At 49.9% G+C, this 19,205-nt stretch overlaps 1 protein-coding gene across 1 annotated transcript; it reads right to left on the bottom strand.

Annotated features, from left to right (window-relative positions):
- Positions 1-872: 872 nt before the first annotated feature.
- MYO1H (myosin IH) lies at positions 873-18,376 on the bottom strand. The gene is made up of 31 exons (XM_008494585.2): positions 18,224-18,376; positions 17,574-17,689; positions 16,784-16,982; positions 16,111-16,191; positions 15,533-15,712; positions 14,580-14,678; positions 13,787-13,900; positions 13,401-13,472; positions 12,642-12,761; positions 12,264-12,331; positions 12,066-12,171; positions 11,487-11,567; positions 10,790-10,881; positions 9,415-9,509; positions 9,147-9,193; positions 8,860-8,940; positions 8,339-8,444; positions 7,923-8,040; positions 7,571-7,684; positions 7,168-7,244; positions 6,732-6,800; positions 6,137-6,221; positions 5,691-5,850; positions 4,963-5,046; positions 4,358-4,451; positions 3,889-3,944; positions 3,045-3,180; positions 2,408-2,475; positions 1,982-2,079; positions 1,172-1,271; positions 873-884 (listed from the first exon to the last, which is right to left on the bottom strand). The coding sequence occupies exons 1-31, from the start codon at positions 18,347-18,349 to the stop codon at positions 873-875; spliced, it is 3,054 nt and encodes a 1,017-aa protein (XP_008492807.2). The 5' UTR covers positions 18,350-18,376.
- Positions 18,377-19,205: the final 829 nt, after the last annotated feature.

Below are 19,205 nucleotides of genomic sequence, written 5' to 3' on the forward strand. Positions count from 1 at the left end.
TTCACCTCCTGGCATGGCTCAGTGAGGACACTGGAACCCAGGAGCTAAAGGCAGAAAAGCCAAGGAGCTGCAGGCTGGAGCTGGAAGTGCTGAGCTTTGCCTCAACATGAGGCAGCAGAGTGAGCACTGTGAGCACAGAGGGAGAGCTCCTGGCTCCCCCCAGCACCCCCAGGGAAGGAGCTGTGGCTGGAGGTGAAGTCCTGCAGCAGGACACTGGGTTCTGCCCTCAAAAAGGAGGCATTTTGCTCAGTTTTGGTTCTGGGTATGGTTTGTGTGAGGAGCAGCAGGGCAGAGCTGCTCCAAGAGGAAAGTTCTGCCCCTGGGTCACTGAGCTTTCCCGAGGAGCAGCTTCATGAGCTGATCCACCACCCAAACTCTGCCTCCCCATCTCAGTCCCTGCCCCAGCCCTGCTTGCTGGGCTTCAGGGGTTGTCACACCAGAGGGGACTTCACTGAGCTGCACTTCCTGCAGTCCTGGTGAGCTGTGTCTCACCAGGCAGCCAGGGAAGGCTTTAGGATTCTGTCTCCATCCTGCCTGACTGGGCAGAGCTCTCAGAAATGGGCACAGAAACGGAGACTTTGGGTGGAACTGCAACCTGGGGATTTAGCGTTTCCCTGGGACAGAGCTTACCCAGCATCTGTGCTCACTGGGATGTGACAGCAACAGAATGGGGTTTATTGAGCTAGAGTTGAACAGTTTTAAGCTATATATATATATATATATAAAAAGAAAAAAGAGCCTAAAAGATGGAAGCAAACTCTCAAATCACAGCAGCCCTATGGCATCAAAGATCCCAGGGGAGGTGCTGAGTGCTGGCTCATCCTGCAGCCTCCTTTTCTGTGACCAGGAACTGCTCCTCATCAAGGCTTTGCTTAGGTTGACACCTGGGATGAGAAGAGGTTGGTGTCAGTAAAGCAGGCAGGAATGTTGGATCCTTGGGGTGTCCTGGCTGTGGGAAAAAGGGCTGTGTTGCTTCTCTTTAACACTTGGGACAAGTCCCTTCATCTCTGGGCTGCAAGGAGAGCTGAGCAGGACCCCAGCGCTGCTCCAGACACCCAGCAGCAACCCCGGGTACCACAACTCACACAAAGCCCTTGCCTAGAACCCAGCTGTGCTTTCCCCGGGGGCTGAGCACCAAGAAGCACACAGGGCACATCCCCAGGGGCCTTACCACTGTTAATTGTCCAGTTTTGGCTTTGAAGACCTGAGGCTCCTGCCCAACAGCAAACACCATGGTCCCCTCCTTCCCCGCGCCGATGCGGAACTGGAGGCTGCAACCACACGGTCACTCATCAGGTGCTTTCCTTGCAAGAGGCTTTGCTCTAAGCCCCCTTTATTTCTGTTCCCTTGGCAAATCTCGTTAGATGAGAAGATTAGAGCCCTCCAGCTTAGGTAAATTTCCTCAACAATTGCATTACAGCCCAGAGCCCAGAAGGCTCTGATGAATGGAACTTCCCTGCCTGGGCCAGGCCTTTGGATTTTCCTGGTGCAATTAAGCACTGGAAGATAAGCAGATCTGACCTGGAGAAACCCACTGAACGCAGGGAATCTAATTACAGCTGAAATGCAAAGGCCAGGGAGAGAAAAGCTGGAGCAGAAGTGGAGGTTTTGTGTGCCAGTTCCAATTTATGCAGAGGTTTGAGAGACAGACTGCATCCACCTGCCACGAGCTTGGTGGCGTGACTGGAAAGGTTCCTGAGCTCAGCAATCCCATTTCAGGGCCTCTGAATCTTTTAGGAAAAGGAACATTTGTCCTGGAGTGACCTGCAGGCCCAGCCCAGCAGGCTTTTCACAGAGCTGCTGCTAATGAGATCCACTGTGAAACCATTAAAGCCCCAACCTCATGCCTGGGGCACAGCAGCAGAAGCCTGAAAACAAAGTGGTTTTAAGGTCCAGGCACCTTCGAGGCCTGTGACAAGTTTGGGTTTTGGGCAGAGGGCTCAGAGCACACCCAGAACTGTGCAAGCATTCAGTTCCCTACCTTCCCTGCACAACTTTCACAAGGTTTTGCTTGTTGGCCAGCATGCAGAGCTTGGTCACCAGCTCAAAGACGTGATCACACTGCAGTATCACATCCCCCTGGGAACAGACAGACAGACAAAAGGGCATCAAGTCCCCTGGCATCACCCCCAGCCTGAAACACACAGCTTGCAAGTTGGGTTTGTCCAACATCCCATCCAGGGGCCACTTTAAAGCAGCTTTGGCTCCAAATAAAATAAAAAAAAAAGAAAAAAGGTGAAAGTTTTTGCAGTGAGACAGCAAGAGAGTGTAAAGGTCTGGGTGATTGATTACAGACTCAGCAGCCATCAGGAATTGTGTAATTCCAGTATTTCATAGGAAAACATCAGAAGTGCCAGCTGCAAGCCCTCGTTTCTGAGCTCACAGGAGCTCCTGTACAACTTTCTACCTTCTGCTTGTTGTCCTCAGGAACGTGAATGACCACAATCCCATCCCTCAGGTTACTGGTGGAAATACCTTCAAAAGGAATCCAGGAATTAGAGGAAAAGCTGCCAGAGACAGTTCCACAGGACCACCACCAGCCTCCCAGTTTCCAGAACACCTGAAGAGCTCCCTCTCTGTCATCCCCTTGGCCATAACACAGTTTCAGGGTGGTTATTTAACCACAGACTTCACCTGTTTGCTCCCCACTTTCCCTGCCACCTTTGTTTAGGGAAGGGAGGAGGGAGAAAGTCTACATTCTACCCCCAGACTGTAGTTCAGCCAGTGACAGGATTAAAAATTACCTATAAAAGGGGGTAGGAAAGGGCTTTTTTCCCTCCTTCCCCTCTATGTCAGCAGAAAGCTGTGTCCTGCATTTGAGTATTTCAAACAACTATTTTCCCTTCCTCATAACTCATACTTAAAGGAACTGCACACTGACACACAAACCCCTCATCCATCCCCCAGGGAAAAAAAAAAGGAAAAAAAAAAGGTGTTTTTAGGTAGGTCGTGGTCTTCCAAAGATACCTGAAGCCCAGTTTCTGAAATTCCCCTTCCCAGCCCCAGTGTCAGGATGGGAACCCCAGGCTGAGCTCCACCATTACCTTTCAGGGTGGCATAGTCAATCTTCTGCTTGATCTTGGCCATTTCCACCACGTAGGCTGAGGACTGGGTCAGAACAAGGAGCCTCTCCCGTGCTTTGAACCCATTCCTGTCGTATTTTATCACAGGGGTCACATACTGGAAAGAAGGAGGTGGGATCAGGGTTTCTGGAGGAGCTCAGGGAGGAGCAGGGACCCCAGACCCCCCAGACCCCCAGCCTGTGACCACCCAGGGGTTTTACTCCTGGATTTCAGATGGCACCATCCTGCCCTGATGGGTGCTCTGTGCCATAACCAGGGGCAGAGAGTGCCCACACTGCTGCTCCAGCCCAGCTCAGCCCAAAAAAGCTTTGTGAAGCTGGGATGGCCGGGGCAGGATGTCCCCAGGGCCACCTCGGGATGTCACCTTGGGTACCCAGCTCCAGCTGCCAGTACCAGGGGCTGGCAGCAGCCCAGGGGCTCCCTTATTTTTGTAAATGTTAATTCCTACCCTGCTCCTCCTTCCTTTGGAATATCTCAGCACCTTTAATGCAATTTCCTCCTCTCTCTGAAATGTCATTAAAAGTTTCCTTAAAGTTTCCTTAAAGTTTCCTTAAAGTTTCCTTAAAGTTTCCTTAAAGTTTCCTTAAAGTTTCCTTAAAGTTTCCCATAAGGAACTTCTGTCTGGGTGCATTTTGAGACCTGACCTTGATTTAAAAGCAAGGAACTCCTCACTCCATGGCTGCTCAGCAGCCTCCCTTCCCACCTTGGCATGGCTGTGACACCAGGGTCACCCCCCTGGCTGTGGGGACTGACCAAGCTCCAGGGCTCCATCACAGCTGCTGAGCTCCAGCTGCCCTTCCCTTACCTTGATTGTCTCACCTTGGATCAGCTGCAGCACTCTGGGGTTTATCTCACTCTCTTCTGAGGAGCAAAACCAGAAAGACAAACTCAGTGTGGGTGACAGAGGGACACAAGTCCCACCAGAGCTGCATTTGTCCTCTTAGCCTTGTCCCTTTGGTACCCTCCCTTCCAAACACAGGCTGTGCACTTCCAGCTATTCCTACACCCATTTTAATACTTTTTATTTTTTTTTCCTCCTTGCCTGACTGCAACATCCCTGCTCCACCTCCCCACTCCATCCAGCACACTGAGGGGGGGTCCCTGCTTCATCCCAGCCCCCCAGGAATTTTCCTGGGGTTTATGTGGCTGCCCCCAAAGGGATTCCAGCACCCCCAAGTCTGAGTTTCTCTCAGGAACTGAATGTTTGGCCAAACAGAATTTTCCTGAGCAAGGAGCACGGGGCTGGATCCTTCAGGGGTTTGTCATTTACTCACTGAGTCGGGTGTCCAGGAAAGGCTGGTTCAGGCTCTGCTGGTAGCCCTCCTTCTTCCCTCTGAAAACAGCACTTGTTACCACTTTTTGCTGTAACTGTTTGGAGAAGGAAAAGCTTTTACTCTCCTGGAGTTTCTGTCCCTCTCAGCAGTTTGAACACAGACACCAGCACTGCACAGCATCATCCCTTTGCTCACCTGGTACCTACCTGCCTCCAGTTGCATTTCTTTCACTATCTTTGGGTTATTCCCCTTTCACACCAAATAACAGGGACTAAACAGTGCCATGGATCCTCTATAATTAGGACAGATCCATAAATTCAGAAGTGGAGTTTGAATGCCATTAAATCAGGCCCCGTGTGTCTGCAGGACACACTGCAGAACCCCCAGCTCCAGGCTGAGGGAGTTTTGATGGGCCTGAGGGAGTTTTGCTGGGTCTGAGGGAGTTTTGATGGGTCTGAGGGAGTTTTGATGGGCCTGAGGGAGTTTTGATGGGCCTGAGGGAGTTTTGATGGGCCTGAGGGAGTTTTGGGCACTTCACAAACAGCAACTCTCCCAGGTGCACAGAGTGTTTCAGCTCTCACCTTGGCATTCCCTGTGTTAGTTACCTGCACTTTCCTCTCAGCTGTAACTCCTCGGCAGTATTTCCTTACCAGGTTCCTAATGCAGATGTTATGGAGCATCTCTGAGGTCTACATTAAAAAAAAAAAATAAAAAAAGAGTAAAAGTTGTGCAAACAGCTCCTGCTGCAGTCCTAACAACTCCTTGCCAGGTGCAAGCTGGTTTTTAACACCCAGTCACTCTTGTGAGCTGCCCCAGCCCAGACACACACTACCAAAGAGCTTTGGGATCAGAGTCAATGCCCAGCTGAGGGACAGAGGGCACCAAGCTCCTGAGTCCTTACCAGAGTTACAAAGAGCAGCAGACCCCAGATTCACCCCCAGGGAGTGTGCCATCAGCATTGCTCTTCACCTGCCATCCAAGCTTCCCAGTTTTCCAGGCCACTTGTCCTGCCCAAGCTCAGGCAGGGTGAGAGGCTGGAGGGGTCTGTGCTGGAAGCTTTACAAGTTGTGGGATTAATTCTGCCTTTCATAGGACTTAGGGGTTCACCCTTCTGTCACTGCCTCTTCCTTTCTGCTGCTCAAAACAACAGCACAGAGCTCCCTCCTTAGAAACCAAATCCTCCCACTCCATCCTCCTACAAATCCAGAGGATCTCGGGGTTATCCAGAGGCTCCTCCATCACACCTGAATGGGGAAGCCAGCAGGAAACCTCTTCTCTTTCCCAGGGGACCACAGAGCAGGAGTCACCTTCCCAAGCCTGCAGCATCCCTCACCTCTTCCAGGATGGAAGGAGGTTGGAGCCAGCTCTTGTCCAAGACGTTTTTTGGAACGTGGTCTCTGAGCTTCATCAGATAATTGTACTGCACAAGCCTGACAAACTCCACGTTCTCTGGGCAGAGAGGTTTCTTCCGATTGATAAAGCCATTTATGAACCTGCAAAACACACCCAGAGCAGAGCTGACGTGGAGCCTTCAGCTGGGAACGAGGGGCAAGACACAGCAGGCACACGCCAGGCTCACAGATCACCCACATGAACTCAGCTCCTGCTGCCTGTGCCACAGCTGCAGAAATTCAAAGCTTTATAAACAGAAATGACAGCCTGGGAGGGGATGCTCTGGGCTCACTTTACTGCCAGCACTCAACTCCCTGTCCAGAGACATCACCAGGCTGTGACCCACCCCCTGCAGCCCTCCCAGGACCCCCCCACTCTGGCTGTTACTTTCTGATGGTCTGAGCTGCCCACGTCCTCTTCTTGGCTGCTCTCCGTGCCAGGGCTCCTCTCCAGCAAGCCTCCAGCTTGATGGCTGCAGGAAGGAATCACATCCCTGGGTGAGGAGCAGAGGTCCTGTGCCACTCCTCCCCTTGCATTCACACAGCACAACCCAGGACTCTCTCTTCTGCAGCTCTGCCCAGCAGCTGAACGAGATGCTCAGAGCATTTTTTTTCCTCTAAGAGGTGCTGGGGGCTCCCCACCCAGCAGTGAGGGATTGCCCTGAGAGCTGCCCCTGGTGTTCATCAACCTGGGCACCCTTTCCTCAGCCCCCATCCAGCACTCCTGGGCTGCCCAGGACATCCCCAGATGCACAGCAGAGGGTGCTGCAGCTGCACCGAGCAGCTCCCAGGCTGCTGCCTGGGTGACACTGGTGCTGTGACAGAACTGAAAGGACCTCTGAGGATGCTCCTCATGGAGCTGGCACCTGCCCCTCACCCCAACACCCACAGCCCTGGGTGGAAACTGGGAGTGCTCTCTGCATCTGCTGCAAGGTGGGGTCCTGAAGCCCTGGGAGGAGAATCCTTGATTCCAGAGCCCATACCTGCTGTTCTCTTCTTCACATATGCTCTCTTCCCAAGGAGCCCTTTGTATTTGGCCTGTAGTCTTGAAACTGGGGGAAAAACACCCACAAAAGCAACAGGATGAGAGCATTTAGGAGCCACACTCCCAGCGATCAAACCCCACGTGCCAAGGTCTGCAGCATCACCAAGGAGCCAAACACCAAGAGGACAGAAGTCCCCTGTGCAGGGAAAGTCCCCATGGATTCATCAGACAGGTAACACCAGGATGAGACAGCTGGGATCAGAACCCAGGGGAAAGGCACTTTGTGTCCAGAACTCCAGCAATACAGCCAGGGATTGCTGGGAGAAGATTCCCAGGTTTTCCTTGGTGCCAGGGGAGCTCAGCTGCATGAACTTGGAGCCCAGGAACACCCAGGCTCTGCTTCTTATCCTCCAGAAAGGGGGCTGGAACCATACCTAGCAGGTGCTTCCTGACTTCAAAGGCATCTTCAGTAGCAAACAGAGTCTTTGGGAACCGGATGAAAATCTTGGTTCTGAAAAAGAGACCATGAGCAGCTTGTTCACACTGGGCCCTGATCCCAGCTCCCTAACCAGGCTCTGCCCCCAGCCAGCTGCCAAGCTGACCACTTCCATCCCCTTCCACAACCTCTCCCCATCTGCACATCCTGAAGGGTGCAAAGGGAGGAGGGAAGCAGCCAAACAGCAGTTTCTGCACAGGGTGCCCCATCCCTCTGCCTTGTTTTTAGCAGGGAGCACAAGGTTCAGGAGTGGCTGCAAAAAGGCATTTAGAGGAAGCCAAGCCTGAGAGAGTGGCCTTGGGCTGCCCAAACAAGAAGGGAAACCTGGAGCTGAAGTTTACCTTCCTAATTTGTATTCCTCAGGCTTGTAACCAATGTGCTTGATGAGCCTCTCCACCCCCTCAGCTGCAGGGCCATGCCAGTATGGCCAGGTGGCTGGGCAGAGGGATTTATACCTGAAAAGTCAGCAAGACATCAACACAAATGCCATGATATATGGGGAACCCCTTCCTGGAACACTCCCCACAGAATTCCCACTGCTTTATTCAAGGCAGAAGATGCCAGAGCTGATCAAAACAGGTACAGAAACACCACCCCTGGTCTGCTGGCACCTCCCCATCTCCTATCACTGGTTTGGCACTTAAAAAACCCCTTGCTCAGGGCAGGTTTGAGGGCACAAAAATCCCCACTTACCTTTGCAAGAAGAGCTCATACTTCCTCCTATAAGCAAAGCCAGCTCGTCTGACCCTCAGGTGCTCCATCAGGCCCAGGTACTTCACCTGGTGTTGGATCAGGAAATCATCAAACTTCCCTGCAGGAAGAACACATGGTCACTGCTAAACACTGGGGAAATTCACTCCCTGTCTGGGTACTGGGATGAATGAGGAAGGAATCAAACCCACAGCTACCCAAGGGGATGACTTTGCTGCTAACTAAGAAATATATATGTATTATCTATATGTGTTACCTACACACAGAACACATGTATTTTAACTGGTAAACTAACATAAGTATAGGATTTATCTACATATATAAAAATACATACAAATATTTTATCAAGCTAAAGTCTCCTCCTTTATCTCCACTGTATTTTCAGCCCAGTGCCTTACCAGGCTCCTTGTTGTCATTTGGTTTAATACAACGGATGTAAGAAGGCTCCTTGGACATCAGGATTTCTATAAGGCTCATCAGGCTGCTTTTGAACTGGGTGGCAACCTAAAAACAACATGGACAGAACTTCCTTAGCCCTGGACCTCATCCCCTCCAACCTCTGCACTCAGACCATGAAGTTTTTGAAGCAGAGTGGATCATAAAGTTCCCTGGAGGGAATATTTGCTCCTGAGCTGGAATATTTGCACCTCTCAGCTGGACACACGAGGAAGCCCTTTGGGAACTGCTGCTGGATGTCAGGCATGGGGCTCCTTTCAGAAGGATGGATTTAGGGCAGCATCCAAGCGAGTCCCTGCCCACTGCTGGCTCAGCAGCATCACTGCTCAGTTAGCAGGAAGCCAGCAAGGGTGTAACCAGCTAAAAAACCCACTGAATTCAGACTGAAGGTGGGATCAGGGGTTAAACTCAACCCATCAAGCCTTGATTTATGTTGAAAGTGAGGACTGAAGATGGAACTCACAGTCTCTGGTCTCCTCCTGTTGTCCAGCTCTGACATTAAGAAGCATTCCCTCATGATGGCATTTTTAGAGTTGCAGAGCACCTGAGAGAGGAGAAAGGAGAAGCTGTGACCCTGAGCAGCCCTGCTCCTGCTGCTGGGAGCCTGAGCAGCACAGCTGGGAGAACCTGCAGGGGGGAGCCCAAAGAGCATCACTGGGGAGAATACATCTGGTTTGTTACAGAGGTTAAATCTTAGTTCTGATTCAAACCAGATCACTTCAGAGCAAAGCACCCTTTTCCTCTCCTTACCTCTTTCAGGTTTCTGTACAGCAGATCATTATTCTTGTCCAGAAATCCTGAAGAAGAACAAAAAAAACAAACAAACAAAAATTAATTCTTTTGGAGGCTGCCAAAAGCACAACCTGAAGGTTTCCACCCTCAGCATTCCCACTGCGTTTCTGTTTCAGGCTTCCAAGTCGCAGCAGCTTGGGGGGGACAGATATTTTATAATTCAGGTTATCACCTCCACTTCCCTGTCCCCAAATCCCAGGGGATTTCCAGGCTGTCCCACACTCACCCACAGCACAGTAGGTGACTTCTCCTGCATAGTGGAGGAGGCGAAAATCCACCCAGTCAATGGATTTCCTTGTTTTCTGGTCTGCAAGCTTGCGACTGCAAAGGGGAAAAAAAACCACCACCAAACCAAGAGAGAAAAATCAGCAAAGAGACTTCCTCAGCTGGTAGGAAGTGCCCTGTACAAAAAGCAGCTGTAGGAGTCTATTTAATGCCTGTTCTGTTAACGTGGTTGCACTGCACACTTATAGTTTATATAAAATCCTCACCTATCTGGCCCTCCCGAGCAGCCAGCAGCAAAGGTCAGTGCTGGAGGATGGAAATCAGCTGCCATAAATCCCTAAAACCATCTGTGACTTACCCACTGCCACCTGGTAATCAGCACCCTTCCCAGCAGTATTAAGATTTCTTCCCAAAACATTGATTTAAATACATTCCCCTTGCCTACATGAGAAAGAGATCAGCAGCTCCCTCAATTCCCAAGTGAAAACTGGGGGCAAGGGGCTGTTTAAGAGGTTTTGCCCCAGAACAACCACCCAAACACAAGGGAGAAATTGAAGGTTTTAAGAACAACAGGAAAATCTTAGAAAGAGGGAATTTCTGGGGGGGAAAAAGAAGAAAAAAAAAAGAGCAACTTCACACTTGAAGTTTCAGCTTTGTAAGCAGTCAGTAAGAGCAGAGCTGTGTGTCACAACAGCACATTACACATCAAAATTCCCTTCCCAGAGTATCACTGAGCACAGCTCCCATTTAAGTAGCTCTGGCACTTCTATTTAAAGCACCCAGTCAGGCAGAACAGCACCAAGGGACATTGTGGTGACAAGGAAGCTGGCTACAAATGTTCCACTTGGCTGTGATGAGCTTCAGAGATCTAAAACTGGTGACAATTCAGCAGCCTGGCTGAAAACTGATGACTTGGCAAAGCCTTGGGGAGGCTGGGAGCCAGCACAGTCATCTGCCACCAAAACTGAACCCAAACCCACTAGAAATCAAGCACATTGTCTGCTCTCCTCTTTATAATCAAAGCTCACAGATATCAAGGAGGACTTAAGTATTTGTGTCCCTCCCTGCCTGGGGCAGCAGGCTCCTCTGGACAGTGTTTTCATCTTGCCCTGGGGTTGGTGGGGGACAAAGCCATCCATGGCCAAAGCCACCTAAATCCTGAGCCCCTGACTGGATTGGGGAATGACTCAAAGATCAGCATCCCACTAGGAAGGGGGCAGGAATCACACACACACCTCCCCAGTACCCCAGGTCATCCCCCCCAGCACATCAGACCACCAGCCAGAGGATGCTCAAGCAGGAAGAGTTCCCTGCCCAGCATTCCATCCTGGGAAGGGTTTTCCCTCTGTGCCAGGATACAGAGTGGAAGTGCATACGTCACGAAGTGGGGATGATCTCCTACTTTCTCTTCCAGCTTCTCCAAGAAGCTCAGATCAGTTGCTTCACCAGGCCGCAGACATTCTTCATCCTGGAGCAGCAGGCACCAGTCAGAGCTGGCTCTGAGCACTCTGCCCTCTCCTCACCAATACCCAGGAGAAATTTGTTATGCAAAACCACAGAGCTTGGTTAGAACTTGGGATGAGCTCTATTTCATACCAGCAATTCCCTAGTTAAAGTTAAAACTTCATTTATCTGCTGTAGAACTCTCAGGAGAAATCCAGTTCAGCCCAATCTACCTTTGCCTTCCAAATCTGGCACATCCCTGCCACATCCTTTGTTATCTGTTGCTCCTTCAAACAAAAGCAGTGGGAAAGCTGATATTATCAGCCACCCCAATCCAGAAGGAGCTGAAGGACTCTCAGGCTGGGAGAAGCCTGGGTCCCATCCCTGCAGGGACCTTTCCTCTATGGCTCAGTGTCCCCAGGTGACAAGGGACCTGAATCTGCCCCCTCCAGCACTCAGAGCTCCAAACCCCAGAGCTCTGCCTTCACCCTCTGGGTTTATTTGTTTAGATTCTGGATAATGCAGATGCATCACATAGTTAAGAGAAAAAAAAAAACCAAAACCAGATACGGAGCACACACAGGGCACCTGTGGGCATTTTCATTGCAGTAACACAAGCTCTGTTCTCACCAGGATGGAGATGATTCCTTTATGCTTCTGCTCAACCAGGTCACAGATGATCTTATTGTTGAAATATGGAATTGGTTCCCACTGGAAACAGAACACAGGAATAGTTTTAGAGGAAGATTTTTATTTTTTTTTTTGCCGTTTTTAAGTTCTCTGGAGGTAGGTTTCAATCCCACTAAAGATCAGAGTAGGGAATTAGGACCGAGGATGCTGGGGAATGAGTGACAGCCCAGTGTCCCACACATCACACCAGTGTTCCTGCTTTCAGAAGCCCAAACCAGCCTCTTATTCTCCCCATTAACACCCTCCCCACCTTCCAGTGTCTGCACCTTTGGAGCTCCTCATTTCTGCAGGGACATTGTCACCTTCTGAGGTTTGGGGAAGCTCCTACTCCTTTCTGAAATTAGGTACATTAATTCCAGGCTAAATTACACTGCAAAAGGGCTGCAGAATCAGGCACGTGGCTGCCTTAAACCTGCCATGTGAACCAGGCAAACTAAAAAAGGAAAAAAGCAGTGAGTCCTTCTCACTGGTGACCAAAAGCATTTCAGATAAAAGACGAGGGGAAACCCAGTAAGTTACCTCAATTCCTTCCTGTTCATATTCCTCCTGCTCTGCTTTCAAGGTCATCTCAATCAACAGCTGCTGGAGCTTCTCATTGCAGTAATTAATGCAGAACTGCTCAAAGCTTCAGAGGGGTTAAATGAAGGTTATTTTTGATTTATTTCACTGACAGTTTTACTCCTCCCACCACCACCCACCCCAGCGTGGGGCTGTTACCTGTTTGTGTCCAGCACCTCAAACCCATAGATATCCAGCAGCCCAATCACTGTTTTCCGAGTGGAATCCTGCAGGAGACACCATTGCTCTGTAATTCCTGCTTCTTCCTTGCATGTTTCATGTTCTTTCCTTCACCTAAATTTTAACCTTTCTCTTTGAGAGCTTCCCATGCCAACAGAGTATCCCCTTTGGGGCAGGAACTGAACTGCTAAAACTACTTAGGAATCCCCTTCCACACCTCACCAAACGATTTTCCAGCCCCTCCATCAGTTATCAAGCACCCAAGAGAGGTGATGAGGAGTGCTGCAGGGCTTTGCAGGACAAACTCTGCTTTTAGGAGCTCTCAGTGCCTAGAAGAACACTGGCCAAGAACCCAACCTTGTTGGCCAGGGAGCCATTGATTTTGTTGACCAGCCAGGTGAAGGTGCGCCCGTAAATTGCCTTGGCTACTGCATCCCGAGCATAGAATGCCAGATCCACGTTCAGGGGGCTCAGAACCTAAAGAAAGAAATAGAGAGATGGTCACAGCAAGCTCGGGCAAAGCCAGCTCCCCTGGAGACAACACTCAGCCTGTCTGAGCTGGAGCTGCCATCAGTGGGACTTCTGTCTGAGGTGTGGCCAGCAGGTTCAGGACACTGCATTTTGGAGAGGACTAATTTAGGCAATTAGGTGTAGTGAAATGAGGCAACCAGGTGCCACTAATTGCCAGGTAGTGGGCATGAGCTTGGGAGTTTGAGCCTCACCTTTTATTGCCCCCCTAATCCTGCTCATGCAAAGTTGGGGCCCACCCTAATCAGGCACAGGTGGGCTTGACACAAGCTCATGCCCACTCCCTGGCAATTAGTGGCACCTGGCTGCCTCATTTCACTACAATCAGGGAAAGTATTCTGACTTCCTTTTAGTTAGGTTTTCTTAAACTTGCCACAAAATGCTCAGAGAACAGTTTTTACCAGTGCTTTCCTCTGCTTATGCAGCCAGCTTTCCAGGGAGTGAGCTAAAGGTTCCAATCCAAACTCTTCCCTGATTCTCTGGTTGTTTTTTTTTTCCTGTAACACCAGGAGCAGAGCTCCTGATCTGTCCCCACTGCTACCTGGAATGGCTCCCAGCTGCCTGGGGTGGCCCAGGATTGCTCCATACCTCTTCAGATCTGGCTTCAATCTTCCGATGGGTGAGAGCTTCCTGCAGAATGGACAAATGAGCACCCAGGAGCTGCAGAGAAAGAAATATTTGTGCTCAGAGCAGGAGGGTGTTGAAATCAGCAGGGTGGTGGGATCAGTGGGGCATAACCCCCCAGCCCTTCCCCAGGGATCCCACTTCATCTTTAAGCAACAAGAAGCCAAGAAGTTTCAGTGGGATACAGAGGAAACAGCCCTTACAGTTCAAGGTAGTTTATAACGAGAGATGAATATTTATACAGCAATCCCACTGTGGGAACTGGTGGGGTTTTTGTCCTTAAGAGGAAAAGACAGCAAGGTTGAGGCTTCCTTCACAGCCTGACACTGACACAATCCCAGCAGAGCTACCTTGGAAATCCACTTGATCTGGGTGCCATCCCGGATGATGGCGTGGCCATTGCTGTCTTCTTCAAACTGGATGTTTCCAAGGTGCAGCACACTAGCAACAATCCCAAAGAGATGCTAACAAGGAGAGAAAGCCCATTAGCACAGAGGTGCCCACAGCTCCCTGGGGTGATTTTAACCTTTCCTGCACATGCCCACAAAGAGCACGTTGGGAGGCAGGAGGAGGTGACTCAACCTGCTTCAGATACCCCCAGCTGCCCTCACGCTCCCCCAGTGCCCCCCAGATGGGACTGTTCAATGGGACTGGTGGGGCTGTTCAGCCTGGAGAAGAGGAGGCTCAGGGGAGACCTCATCACTCTCTCCAACTCCCTGAAAGGAGGTTGGAGCCAGGGGGGGGTTGGGCTCTTTTCCCAGGCAACTCTCAGCAAGACAAGAGGGCAGGGTCTCAAGTTGTGCCAGGGGAGGTTTAGGTTGGAGATGAGAAAGAATTTCTTTTTGGAGAGGGTGATCAGGCATTGGAATGGGCTGCCCAGGGAAGGAGTGGATTCTCTGTGTCTGGAGATATTTCCAAAGAGCCTGGATGTGGCACTGAGTGCCATGGGCTGGGAACCACGGGGGGAGTGGATCAAGGGTTGGACTTGATGAGCTCTGAGGTCCCTTCCAACCCAGCCAGTTCTATGATTCTACGATTCTATGAAATGATGTCCCATTCCCCCTGAGCACCTCTCCCCAGCAAGGCTGCTTCTATTAAAAAGCCCTTCTGTTGCAAGGGCTGGGTCCCTCTTCACCTCCATACCTCAATATCTTTCTCAGTGAAGTCAATGATGGAGAAAGCTTTGCGGACTATTTTCCAGTCATTCTTGTCATTAATAGAGAACACTTTGGCACATCGACCCTGGGCAGGGAAAAAAAAGAAAAAAGATGAATCAGTGCAGCTCGTTGGCAAAGCAGTTTTATTGCCAGCCACAAACACAGCATAATCCTGGGCATCCTACTCTCATCTCCACTTTCCTCAGCCTACAGAGGCACAGGCTGGAACCGGGCTGCAAGTTTATTGAACTCCTGCTAATCCTGGAAGGGGCTCATTAGGTCAGATCTTTCAGCTTCAGCTAAGTGCTCTTGGAAAGCAATTATCATAAACCAGCTAAAGCTTGTCAAGAGCCTGAGCTTGCAGCCTTCTCCCATTTTTCTGACTATAATACCTTCTGCCCAGGTGTTTTTCACTGCCCAGGAAAGGAAGCCAAGAGCAGTAGCACACAGCAAGCTGCACAGCCATACCTATGGCTCCCTACATCAGGAGCTCCATCAATCTGGAGCAACTCACTTTCTCCTGCTTGTGCTCACACACACAAAACCAGGGGAGCACACAACTAACCAGAGACCTGGTGACAGAGACTCTTTACAACTCTGTGACAGCATTGTCACTGGGTGGTGTTGCCCAAAACCTTGTTTCTGCCCCCACAGAAACACCTGTGCCAAAAAGGAGGCATTCCCCCTGACAAGCCACTTGTCACAAACATCCTCAGGCCACCACAGTCCCTGCTCCAAAAGCACCCAGGGCAGGATGGGCTCTGACAACCCCAGAATGAACATTTTTGCCACCAATCCTCCCGAGAGTTTTGCTCTGAGATGACACAAGGTGGGTCCTGGAGCAGCTCAGCAGAGCCCTTAGGAGAGGAGGAAATCTGCCTCTGGAACTGCAGGGATGACAAATGCAACTCAGGGAGAGAGGGATGAGCTCTGACCCACCTGGATGAGATAAGAATACTTCTGGGGGTTGCGCTCCAGCCCCAGCCAGCAGAGAAAATCCTTCTCTCCACCCTCCAGTAACTGGTAGAAAATGTGGAAATTCCTTTCCCCGTGGTTTTGATGGACAACTCGGGATTTCTCAATCAGGTAACTGAGGATGTGCCCTCCCACTGGAGCTCCCTGGCAGGACAGAGCAGGCAGATCACCATCCCTGATATAATATAAATAGACATCACCCTCTTCCTCCCAGGAACAAGCAGCAGTTTCTGCCCTTGCTCATCTGCCAGTTTTGTGCTTAAAGAGATGGCAGCCAGCAGCAGGACAAGCTGTATCTAGAGAGTTTGCTGTCCTTCCAGTGTAACTTGTGCTTTACAATGATTTATAGTAACTTTCCCCAGTGTTGCCAGCCGTGTAGGAAGCTTTCTGGATGTCCAAGTGGTCACTTTACTCACAAAGTGCAGCACTTGTAAAAAGAGGGTCAGAAATCTGCAGTGTAAGTCTTAATAAATCCTGGTAAGCAGCCACGAGGTTCAGAGACACAGCTTGTCTTAGTGGTGGCCCATGAAGTTTGTTCTCACCTTAAAATCAAACTGGATATCCATGTATTTCCCAAATCTACTGGAGTTGTCATTACGCAGAGTTTTTGCATTTCCAAAAGCCTGTGGACAAACAGAGATTCCATCACCTCTCATCTCACTGAGAACCTGACACCCACAGTGGAGGAAAGCTCCAGAAATAAAGATTTGCTGCATCAGCTGAGTCCTTCACTGAATTTAGTGGGGTTAAACAAACACAGACTTGGTGGACTTGACAGTTTTATCTTTACAGTCTGACTTGATACTCTCAAAGGTCTTTTCCAACCTAAATAATTCTGATTCTAAACTAATGTATCTCCCTAACTTTAATAGGGGATTCAGCTAAACAAATTATCACTTTCATGGATGCCCTCTAATCAAAGCCAAGAGGAACTACTGTGTGCTGTGCTCCCAGGTTTCAGCTATACTCCACTATAAAAGCCAGATTAAAATCTCTAAACATGGAGAGATAATTAAATCCCAAGCATTCTTTCAGAGGCTGTGCTTCCAGGAGGCCTGACATAAATAAATAACAAACACGTTATGTGTGCAGGTGCAAACCCAATGGAAAATGGGAAGCTCTTCCTGGGTGGACTTGCATCAGTCTTGTGGAGCATGGCCATCAATTCCAGCTGGGTTTTTGGGGGGTTTTTTGGTAGCTTTATTGAGTTTTTACCTCCAGAACAGGGTTGGAAAGCAGCAGTCGATCACGGACGACCTGGAGCTGCTGGGTGGTGGGACAGGTCACTGCATAGTACTGCAGGATCTTCTTGGATGCTTCTGTCTTCCCAGCTCCACTCTCCCCAGAGATGAGGATGAAGTGGTTGTTGTACTCACTGCACATCACCCTGTAGGCATTGTCAGCTATGGCATATCTGAGAGAGAGAGGATCACAGGGAGGAGGAACAGGAACAGGGGGCAGAGTCTCAGAGGTTTGGCAGGAGCACAACTCCTCACCTTCCATTCCCAGTGCTGCACACAACCTGAGAGCACAGCTCAAAACAGGAGTCTGGCTTGAGAAATCCCACTAAAAACCCCACTCAGCAAACCACCCAGCAGCTTCCAACCACTAAAAAAAAAATAAATCCCAACTCAGAGTGCAGACATGCATCACCAGGAGCCTCAGAGGACAAGGACAGATGACCAGAGCACTTTGGACAGCTGAAGGAAAGGATGTGACTTGCACACAGACACAGGCAGGCAGGAACTAAACCATGTGTAGTCAGGAGGACACAATGAGCACTACTCTGGGCAGTTATCTTGAGGATAACTCTTCCCCTCCATCACCTCCTCCTCAGTCCTTTTAGCACCACAGTCAGCCAGAAAGCAAACACAAAGGGAGCTGGGGATATCAGCAGTCACCAGACCCAGTGCCTGGGGACACCCAGCTTTGGTGCCAGAACACAGCAGGACAGGGAAAAACCCAATTTATTGATCTGACCTGAAACCCAAAGGGTTCTACTCACAGATGTGGTGGCAGTTCAAAGAAGTTCACCCCTCGATAGAGCCGCATCTGGGTCACGGTGTAGATGTCCAGCTCCTTGTAAGGGTTGACAGACACCAGGAGAGTACCAATGTATGTCTGCAGGGAGACAAGCACAGGGGGGGTAAACCTGACAGCTTCCAAGAGGGAGCAAGTACTGCATCAGGATATCTGAGTATAGAACCATAGAATTGGCTGGGTTGGAAGGGACCCCAGAGATCATCAAGTCCAACCAGTTATTCTGCAGGAATAATGAAAAAATGACACAGAAGTTGTTATGGGAGAAAAACAACAACAAAAAAACCAACCCAACCCCCCAGACAAATAAATAAACCTCTCCACAGGCATCACTGTTTCAAAGACAACATCAACTTATTCCACATCAACTAACTCCACAGTTAAGAGCAGGTTTGGACAACAGCAAGCTCAGAACCTTACAGTTCACACACCAGGTCTTGCTGTCTCGTGATGCTTAGAGGGTTTTTTCATTTCAAGTTAAGATAATAATGTACTTGCTGTCCCAGCTCTGTTTCACAGAAATAGATAGGCAACAATTTCATATCTATCTAACTCTGTATGTGCCATTCTTGGGGATATTTCACCTGCTCTGGGCTCCCTGCACCCAACACTCACATAGATGAGGTTCTCCTGGTACCGCTTCCGCAGGTTGTTCATGAAAGCTTTCTCACTGGTGTGGGAGTCCAGAAGCACAAAGTCCTGCACCCCAACTCTGTCCCGGGCTATCAGAGCCCCTTCCATGTTTGCATCAGTGTTTTCTTCCACTTCTTCTTTCTACAGGACAAAGGTTGTACGAAAGAGACTTAGGAGAGAGCAGGCAGGGACCCTAAGGGTCAGCCAAGCCCTTCCCCATCCCCATCCCTGCATGGATAACACCAAAGGATTATTATCCTGTCCATTCCTTCCCCAGAGATGGCAACTTCATACCAGGTGAGTTTGCACCCAAACTCTTTACAGCCAAGCTGCCCAAGACTCATCCCTGAGCTCAGGACCAGGGGCTCCAGGCACCCTCACTAAATACAAGAGGCAGCAGATACCTCCAGGTGACAGAGACATCAGCAGGGAGTGGAGAGGCCACCAAGGTGACAAAAATAATCCAGCAGTGATTTGCTCACTGTAAACACACAGGATGCAAAGTGTCCCTGCTCAGCTGGGGCAAACACTGGCTCAGGAGTCAGGTTCTGGGCCCAGCACAGCACCAGTGCTGGATGCTGATGGCACTTTGGAGCCTGGGTTGGTGGATTTAAAAGCAGGGTTTCAGGCAAACAAAGAGCAGAGAACTCAGCTGCACAATGCTCCTCACGACTGAGGGGATTTCAGCTCTTAAACAGGAATCTTTATGCCTGGCTCAGATTTAGTGCAGCCTCTGCCTTCCATCCATCTGCAGCTCCCTGAGTGATCTCAGCTCAGTGGGAACATCACCACAGCCCTCCAGAGAGAGAGAAATGCTGAAAGCACACCATTTAAATCCTATCATAGCTTAAAAATCAATACATCATAACTACACTAACTTCACAGAGGAGAAATGACTTTTCTGCCTTTTATATCCACTGCCTCCAGCTGCATGTCACTTAGGGCATATGAAGCCTCCTGTCTG

Source organism: Calypte anna, chromosome 15 (assembly GCF_003957555.1).
Source record: "Calypte anna isolate BGI_N300 chromosome 15, bCalAnn1_v1.p, whole genome shotgun sequence".
Taxonomy (NCBI): Eukaryota; Metazoa; Chordata; class Aves; order Apodiformes; family Trochilidae; genus Calypte; species Calypte anna.